The sequence below is a fragment of the Thermobia domestica genome, chromosome 8 (genome assembly GCF_964235325.1).
Source record: "Thermobia domestica chromosome 8, izTheDome1.hap1.1, whole genome shotgun sequence".
Lineage (NCBI taxonomy): Eukaryota > Metazoa > Arthropoda > Insecta > Zygentoma > Lepismatidae > Thermobia > Thermobia domestica.
The window spans coordinates 290,003,760-290,013,723 of record NC_137461.1 but is presented as its reverse complement, the minus strand read 5'-3'; the positions used below and the strand labels follow the sequence as shown (position 1 = coordinate 290,013,723).

Below are 9,964 nucleotides of genomic sequence, written 5' to 3'. Positions count from 1 at the left end.
TAAATATTGAAAGATTAAGCTGTTATCGTAATTTGATACAAGTACAACTACAAGCCATCTTCGAAAACGATCTTTCTACTGTATCTTATCTAGAGGAAGTACACTCACGTGAGTGGGTACTAACCACAAAAATAAAACCTTTTCACCATCATTCTGTACTTGATCTGTAGAAAACCATATCACTTTAATTTCTCTTTCTGGATATGTGTTTAAAATGGAGTAAATACTTGTATTCATAGCAACAGGGGGAAATCTTTCATGGGAGTGTGTAAAGATACGTGGATTGTTCAATGTATGAGTTTCCCAAGCTCTAAATATATATATATAAGATACATTTGTAAATTATACCTACATGTGTAGGCGGGTCCTTCCTCACCTTTCCACGTAATCCCCATTGAGATTCTGGCATTTGTCTCACCGTTGCAGCAATTTGTTCAAACACTTTACAAAACTGTTCAAACACTCTCTGCTCTGGCTCCTCACATTTCGCTTCCCCTTCTTCATCTATTTCGAATCGTTCACCTTGCAATGCAGACTTAAACACTGGAAAAGATGGAAGTCACTCGGCGTTAAATCGAGGCTGTGTAGAGAATGGGACAGCCATTCCTACTCTAACTCTTCAATTTTGTATCTTGTTTGCGTGCTGAGTGGGGGCGAGGTTGCGTATGTCGAACCTGAACTCTTCTTTAGGGAAACGCAATTCGACATAAGCGACCTGGTCTCTTGAAGAAGTAAAGCAGAATGGGGGTAGAGTGCTAAATAGCCAGTTTGGTGCAACGGTGAGACAAATACCTGAATCTCGTGGGGATTATGCAGAGAGGTGAGGAAGGACCCACTTACACACGTATGTATAGTTTGCAAATGTATGTTAAATACTTTACAGCTTAGGAAAACTTACATATTGAATGACTCCGTATATTTTCCTCACTGCGTTCGTTCCAGTGCCGGTCTGGAGCAATCACGGGCCCTCGGCTAAAGTTGGTTGTGGGCCCCCTGATCGAGAAACTTTTCACAGCGTATCTTTGGTACTTACAACAATGGTTAAAGATTTTTTTATGAAAAAAAAAAAGTTTCTGAAGTATTTTAAATCTATTTATGTTACAATAAATGACAAGGTAAAACATACTTAAGCAATATAACGTAGATATAAATCATGATATACGTTTCGGCGTCAGTTCAGCATCATACTATATGATGTAATGAAGCTATGAGTGAAATAATGAGAAATGTGTTGATATGGCAAAATTATGCGAAACCCATACAGTTATAAACATTTTTTTATTCTATGAGAACTAATGACAAATATTTAACGTGTATTGCAACATATATATGACCACATAACTGTAAAAAGACGAAAATATTGGTATGCACTAACAAAGTGAAGCTTATTCTAGATTTATATTAATACAAACAGGCAAATTATTGATTACTACTAATAAATGATTACAATATCATAAAGCACATAATTGTAAAATTGAAAATGACTCAGACACACACAGGAATTACAAAGTATCAGGAACATATCAATACATTAATTTTCTTTCCAAAACTTCCCTTGTCACTGCAATTTCATCAATGACTTTATTTTTGTCCAAATTTATAAACAAGTCTCTCTCAACATTCATCAACATCAAAGGAAATAGTAAGTTCTCGCTTAAAGAATATCTGAGTCTATTTTACAATTTTCAATTTCGAAAAACTCGTTCACAAGTCACCTGAGTGGATGGAAAGGTTTAGACAGGAAAGTAATTAGAGATTCTCTTCCAACTTGTGTCAATCTCTTTTTCCCTTTTTTTTTCTTTCTTTTCAAATCAGCAGCTCTTTTTTTCTTACTATTCTCAATACACTGATTTACATGGGTTAGCAATATGACATCGTATTCCGCAATAAGTAAGAGTAATTCGAGAAAATTGCCATGATTTCCCTCGTTTTCGAGAGAGAATGACGCTTCTTCATTACCCCTGTAAGCAAGCCCTTGTCTACCAATAAAAAGTGTAATATCTATAAGACGTTGTATAAAAAAAATGTTTAGTAAACTATTTCACTCGTTTTTGTCGGGAATTAATACAATGTTAATGTTAGAGAATTTTAGGAAAACCCGTGAAAAATACGAAAAGAAAGGAACAATAAATCTATGAAAACTGTCACAAAGGAAAGTGCAGCAACTATAAAGTCCGAAGGGAAATAGTATAAGAGATAAACAGTTTCCGGTACTGTATCTAGGTAATGTTATTAAAGAAGATACCGTATGAACTGTGAACTGAAAATTAAAGTTAGATAGGAAAAAATGTCATTATATCCAACTTACTTTTTTAATATTTTGGGGGCCCCTACAAGAGTGGCGCCTTAAGCTATAGCTTGTTATGTGTAAATCTGGTACTGGTTGTTTTTAACTGGTTTTCAAGCATTACATTAAACTATGTTGTTGTGTTTTAAAATTATCAGTAGTTAATTCTGTTTTTGTATTCTAAACATCTGATAATTGATTTATTTTTTAAGTTTTAAATATTTATTTTCCTATGCGTCCGGGCCCTCCCGAAGGCTCTCGGGCCCTCGGCGATCGCCGAGTAGCCGACCTAGCCAGACCGGCACTGGTTCGTTCCCATAGTTTTCGGTAACAGCCTGTGTAGGGATGGAGCGCACAGACTACGTACTTATAAAGATCCTCAACATTTTTGTTTCATTTGTTATAGTTTCGTCAATATCTATGTTAGTCTGAAGAAGACAATGATAATGTGATTGAAATTGTAGACGATCTCTTCCAAACTCATCTCTTTGATAAAACCACTTTGAAGTATGGCAAGTCAATAGAGTACAGTTGTATAACGGGACAAGCACATATACAAACATACATTCATTTTTATATATAAGGTAATTAAAAGACTTACCTAATGTGTCACTATCTTTAATCTGTTCCGAAGCAATTATAACGACACTTCCTTTTTTTAAATTTATTTATTGGCAAATCTTCGTGTTTATAAGATTTATATTTCTTCTTTACATATTACTCTCAGTTTTAGTATAAACTAGCGTTTATTACCCGCTTTGCTGGGTTGAAATAAAATCTTTAAATGCACAACTCCTTATGTCGTGTGTTTGGTAAAAATGACAGTAAAAATTAAATATTGATATTGTGGACTGAATTTGGATTTAAACAGCATTGGAAGTGTCATTGCTCATCTCAGTGATCCCGAAAATTATGGATTCGACACTAATATCAGTCAATTTCGGTCATTTTTAAATATCCCCCCTTCCCTTCCTTAAGTTTTTTCTATATCTCTCTCCCCCTGTTCTAAGTTACACCGTGAAACTGAAATGATAAATACCATCCCAGGCCCGCACCTCATCTATGCTGAAAATCTGATTGAAATCGGTCGTCTAATTCAAGCGATGCGAAGTCACAAACATTGTCACTTTCATTTTCATATGTATATATTTATTTGGCTACTGTTCTGTTGACTATTAGAATTATTTCACCACAACACTAGAAGATACGAAATAAATATTATATGAATGAATTTTTACAATCTGTAGTTAATTATTGGAATTATACTTTCTTATAATTAATGATTTTATAATAGGATATAAACACATATTATCACAGATAAAAAATCGTCTATTACTCAAAAATAATCAAGTACAAAAGACGTAAAAGACTTAGATTGTAATATCATCAGTAAAATGCCATAAAAAACATTTTTTCTCATTTTTTTAAAGCAATCTCCATAATTCATTAAGTTAATCTGTTATCTTGAGAACATCTTCTGAACTGGACGATGATGGAAGAATTTCTATTTCATATTTGTCTAGTAATTTTGCAAGATTTTGTAGAACCGATATTTCCTTATCTATTTCACTCTCTTCATTATCAACCACTGATTCTTTTGTCTTCTCTTCGCTTCCTTCTTCATCCAAACCCTCTGAAACAGAGCTGGGAGGGGTCGTTTCCATTGAAGTCGGAGGAATTTCTCCCTCACTTTCCTTACTAAGGTAAAGTTCATCGAATCTCTTCAGAATCTCCTTCTCTTTCGCCCGGAATTTTTTAATTTCTTTGAAAGCCTTGTCGCTGGTAACAATCCTCCTGAGGGTGAACCCATCGGAATCGAAAACTCGACTCAGGTGAACAAATGGAATTGTATATTTCTCTTCTAAGCCATATTTCTCCAGCAACATTACTGCAGTGTCTATCAGTGGATTCAAACCACAGTAACGGTCTACAGGCAGTGGAACGGAGCTGCATGGTCTCCAGAAGCCATTTTTTGATAGTTCTACAGGCTGAGAAAGAACTAGATTTCTAGGAAACCCAAACGTCCCTGAAGATATAAAAATAAAAACAGTAATAATTATTTGCGTAGTGTAGCTAAGAATTCAGAAAGATTTAAGATGAGGAAGCAAGGCGCATTTATGCCTTCTTTCTGTAGTCATTTATGCTTTCAGACACTGAAACACGTTTAGAAAACAAAGCCTCGCATTGCTGTGCTGCCGTGGAACTGAATTCTTTCATACTGATATTAGCTGTGAAACAAATAACTTAAAATTTGTACGAGCCGTAACTGAAAATCAATTGGTCTTCAAAATATTGGCAAATACCTATGTGATTAATTCAAAATCTGCAAATAAGTAACAAAGACTTACTTGATCGTTGCAGATAGTCCAGTGGTAAGCATGTGGAAATTCAGTGTTCGATTCCCTGTCTCTACAGTAATAACTTTACACTCTCGCTCAAAAGTTTTTCAGTGGTCCGGTATAGCTCTTGCCTTTGGTGTGAACAGTCCCAGGTTCGATTCCGTTGGGGACACTCAGTCGGAAAGATGTAATAGCTTTAAATGACAGAGTCATTTATGCCATTCTGAGTATTATTTCCTGAATTTTCCTCATTCACACCAGGTAAATACCAGAATGGTTCCATTGCGCTTTCTTCCTCTCAGTTTTCTGGGCGGTGTGACGTCATCCCTCATACGTCACAGGCTAACATGACTATAGATGCTGAAAGCCCAGAAATGTAATTCCTAATTCAAAATTTTGGAACACTCCAGATTTGAGTGATCATCTACTGCAAATCTATTATTCGGCACGTGAATTTTCCCGCCTTATATCAGAGGTATTCCTGTCTAAAGCATAAAATTTGGCAACAGTTAGATCGGGATCTGATAGATACTGCAGACGATGTGTATATCTAATTATAATTCTTAAAATGAACATACAAAAAGACGTTTTGATCTTTATGTTGCATAGTATAAACGAAAGTATGAAAAATGAGGTAACATATTAGTTCTGTTTGAAAGGTATAAACATACAGGAGGTAAATGCGGTGACAGAAATTAGAAAGGAAAACAAATTCTACGTGTTTTGTAGATTTTTTATACTTTGTTGATAAGGTAACTTTAAAAAGTCAAAAATACCATGGTGTGGAAAGTAGTTATGCCAACCTAGAACCTTCTAAAATTCCATCTGAAAAGGCAGAAATTCTCATTTTGCTTTTAAATTTCCCACACACTATACAATACAAAATTTACAAAATTTATAAAATATGAACATTGAAACTACTCTATGCCACTTATTTCCTTCAATATTTGAGTGGATTATTCGTAAATACCGATCTTGTAAACTCGTAAGAAGTATTTTCCTTAATTAAAAGAGGTTATTAAAATCGTTGATGAAAACAAGTACATTTTGTTGACAGAACTTGGTATTTTCATCACGCTTTTGTGCCATAATGTTCTACTGAACGTAATGAAACGAGACAAACTTCATTCTCTAGTTATTTAATGGTGACGTTTTACAAATTGTCTGTTCGTCATTTGGTAATTTACTCTCTTCAGTTTATTTTATTTATTTACTTATTTATTTATTTAAGATACACAAGTTCCCGCATAAACCACTTTCATAATAACACGCACTTTCCAATAACAAAATTTGACAACACTGATTTCAAGCTTATTCAAGCATCATTAGCGTTCTTCCCGCTCATAGGGAATTTTGTTACCGTCAATAAAATAAATATACGAAAAAACCTCATACGAGGGTCGGCTAATAAGTTCTCGGCCCGACCCCCTTCCGAATGTACTACCCTGATGTAATTGATGTCGTGTGAAATATTGATCTTTTATATGTTTAAGTACCAAATTTCATGATTCTACCATGAACGGTTTTTATTTTACAGGTAATTGAATGAACCATGGCGGAGCCAGATGTTAAATTCACCAAAGAGGAGTTGCGAGGTGTAATGAAGTTCTTCTTCTTGCAACAGAAGTCGCCCAAGGATACCTAGCGTTTCAGTGCATTGACCACCCACCTTACTCGCCAGATCTTGCCCCTTCTGATTATTATCTGTTTCCAAAACTCAAAACAGCACTGAAAGGACAGAAATTTCACAGTGATGAAGAGGTGATAACAGCTGCGGAACAGTTTCTTGCAGACCTTGAGGTGGTTTTTTTTTTTTTTTTTTTTTTTTTTTTTTTTTTTTTTTTTTTTTTTTTTTTAAGGGGTTGGAGAAGTAAGTTGCAGCATCGAAGTGCCAAGTGTGTTGACCTTCGACGGGACTATGTTGAATAACCTCACACTTTCATGCCTGCAGCTCAAGCCCTTCTGGGTCGGGCCGAGAACTTATCAGCCCACCCTCGTATATACTGCCAACTTTGACGAAAATTCCCTTTATCCCTTTTCGAAAAATTAGTCAAAAATGCCTTAAAATGGAATATTTCCCACGGCATCACTGATGGAAAGTGTTTACGATGACCTATATTACAGCCTTCTGTTCTTAATTATTGCTTAGTAGAAGCGTATATACCGTGCTTGTAGAGCGAAAATTGGGCGTTCAAAACCATTGTAAACACTTTCAAAATAAATTTTTGTGGCTTTTAATTCATATTTTGAAAAAATGAAAGAAAGAGAGATCGCTCCAGTAACGTGGAACATGTGACAGGAAGCTGCTATCTCTTAAGATGGAAAATAAATTTGTATTTGCATCCAGGCACGTACCCAAAGGGAGTCCGGACTCCTCCCCCTTCGAAACTAGAATGAAAAAAAAAAGGAAGGATGAAACAAATATAAACGAGATAAAGAAGAATCAGTGTTAAAACAATAAAAAAAAGCTATAGCAAGCGTAACTCTTTCTTATGAGGAGCTTTGTGTGGAGTAAACGGGGAGGAAGGGGGGAGTTAAAAATGGATATTATTGTAACAGAGTATTTCGAACTCCATCTAGCTCCATGCTAATCCTATGAACTACAAAATGACATTCGATAAACTAGTTCTAAGAGATAAACTCTCAGGTAAATTTCAAGTTTCGAAAACATAGTGCGGTTCTGTAATAGTATGGACATTTTTTTATCATAATTTTTTGTCATGGCTTCTTTACAGTATCAAACATGTTATATCAGAAACAATTTTCTACTGCTCCTTTAACTTGTCATTTGGAACAGACAGTAGTTGATGGAATAATATAAACAAAAAGTTACGTGGAAAGAAAGTTCTGTTAACATTTGATTCAACAGAGAAAAGAACACAAATATTGTAAAATATTTTACAAGACTTATTGGATTTGTACTTTTTATAATATTGCTAGTTGAGGTCATAATGAAAGGACAATTGTTACATTTGAATGAGCAGAGAAAGCAACGTAGATATTGTAAAATCTTTTTCAATACTTTTTGTTTTTATTCTTTTACTCCAGATTTCTTCATAGTTTGTTATTAAAATACTAATATATCCCCATTTTATTATCCTAACTAGTGTTGTAAAATTTCCGGAAATTTTGGACCTGTTGGTAAAGAACCGTTTTCTTCTGTTTTTTTTTTTTTTTTTTTTTTTTTTTTTTTTTTTTTTCAGAAAAATTGGAAAGAGAACAAAAATCTTTATATTAGGTTAATTTTACTAGTAACAGAATAGTTTTTTTTTTTTTTTTTTTTTTTTCGAACGCGTGAAAAACGTAAGTTGAGAAATTTCAATATTACGATCGTTTATTCGTGGATGTGCATTAATTACAAAACTTTTACAGTTACATACAAGTTTACCAACATGAAGTTTTTCTGTTGCAACAAATAGTGCTTTTGAATAAAACTGAGTTTTCCCAATAGTTTTCATTTTAAAAGCATAATGTAGTAAAATATTCGAAATTTCCAATTTTTCTCAAACTTTCCGTTTTTTCCCAAGCTCAGGAAAAAACCGTAAAAAAAACTTTTTTTAACCCATTTTTTGCAAGCTTTCACAACACTAGTCCTAACCAGTGGTGTTATTCTAATCTTTTAACAACCAATTCTGTATATACAGGGTGTTGTTAATTTATTATATACACAAAATTTACTGATGAAATCTTTACACCTAAACAATAGAAAAAGCCCATATAAACATAGGGCGAAAAACGTGTTGTTTCAAAGTTACGGGATGCTGAAATCGAGAAAATTGTAACTTTGAGGCTGCCTAGCTGGTAAACTATGAGAAATATCAAAGGCGGTTAAACAAATATTAGAGGAACTAGTACACTGTCTCTCTTAATAACCATGTTTCAGAGTTGGGTTGCACCGGCGCATATGATTTTAGAGAGAAGAGAGAAAGAGCGGAACCTATACCGCAGGTCCCTCTATAAAATCCATTGCGCCGATAAGTCCCAACTCTGAAACATGGTGATTTAGATAGACAGCGTACTAGTTCCTCAAATATGTGTTTAACCGCTGTTGATATTTCTCATAGTTTTCGAGCTATGCACTCAAAGTTACAATTTTCTCGATTTCGGCATCCCGTAACTTTGAAACAACGCTTTTTGGCCCTATGTTTATATGGACTTTTTCTCCATAATCCTGCGGTACTTGTGTAACAATTTTTAGAGAGGCAGTTTGGCTACGGGCATATAATCTGAAGTACTCACCAACTACCCCTATAAAAATTCTTGTGGAAGTAGCACAGGATTCTGAAACTTGGATATTTGGTTAAGGCACATACTAGTTCCTAAGTGAAGTCTCGACTTGACTACGGTAGGTCCCATAGTTTTGGAACTATGGACCTTTCAAGTTCATTTTTTCATTGTTTCCGACAGCCTATAACTCCGAAAGGAAGCATTTGTGCACCAAAGTTGGTCTATACTTTGTCTTATCTGGGTGTCAGGAATCACCTCCCAAACGTTGTCGGTGTTGTTTTGGGAGATAGATAGATAGATAGATAGATAGATAGATAGATAGATAGATAGATAGATAGATAGATAGATAGATAGATAGATAGATAGATAGATAGATAGATAGATAGATAGATAGATAGATAGATAGATAGATAGATAGATAGATAGATAGATAGATAGATAGATAGATAGATAGATAGATAGATAGATAGATAGATAGATAGATAGATAGATAGATAGATAGATAGATAGATAGATAGATAGATAGATAGATAGATAGATAGATAGATAGATAGATAGATAGATAGATAGATAGATAGATAGATAGATAGATAGATAGATAGATAGATAGATAGATAGATAGATAGATAGATAGATAGATAGATAGATAGATAGATAGATAGATAGATAGATAGATAGATAGATAGATAGATAGATAGATAGATAGATAGATAGATAGATAGATAGATAGATAGATAGATAGATAGATAGATAGATAGATAGATAGATAGATAGATAGATAGATAGATAGATAGATAGATAGATAGATAGATAGATAGATAGATAGATAGATAGATAGATAGATAGATAGATAAATAAATAAATAAATAAATAAATAAATAAATAAATAAATAAATAAATAAATAAATAAATAAATAAATAAATAAATAAATAAATAAATAAATAAATAAATAAATAAATAAATAAATAAATAAATAAATAAATAAATAAATAAATAAATAAATAAATAAATAAATAACTGCATGCACATGACTTGCAATAGTTCGTGTTGGTCCCTTCGCGACGAATCGAATATATATGTATGTATGTATGTCCCAAGTTAACGAGTTAA

The 9,964-nt window shown here is 33.6% G+C and overlaps 1 protein-coding gene across 1 annotated transcript in view; it reads right to left on the bottom strand.

Moving 5' to 3' along the window:
• Positions 1–1,502: 1,502 nt before the first annotated feature.
• Positions 1,503–9,964, bottom strand: part of LOC145693702 (putative malate dehydrogenase 1B) — a 97,578-nt gene continuing 89,116 nt past the window's right edge. Inside the window, exon 5 of the mRNA XM_081769974.1 lies at positions 1,503–4,313. Within this exon, the coding sequence (XP_081626100.1) occupies positions 3,739–4,313 (575 nt within the window). The 3' untranslated portion in view covers positions 1,503–3,738. The remainder of the gene's footprint in view (positions 4,314–9,964) is intronic.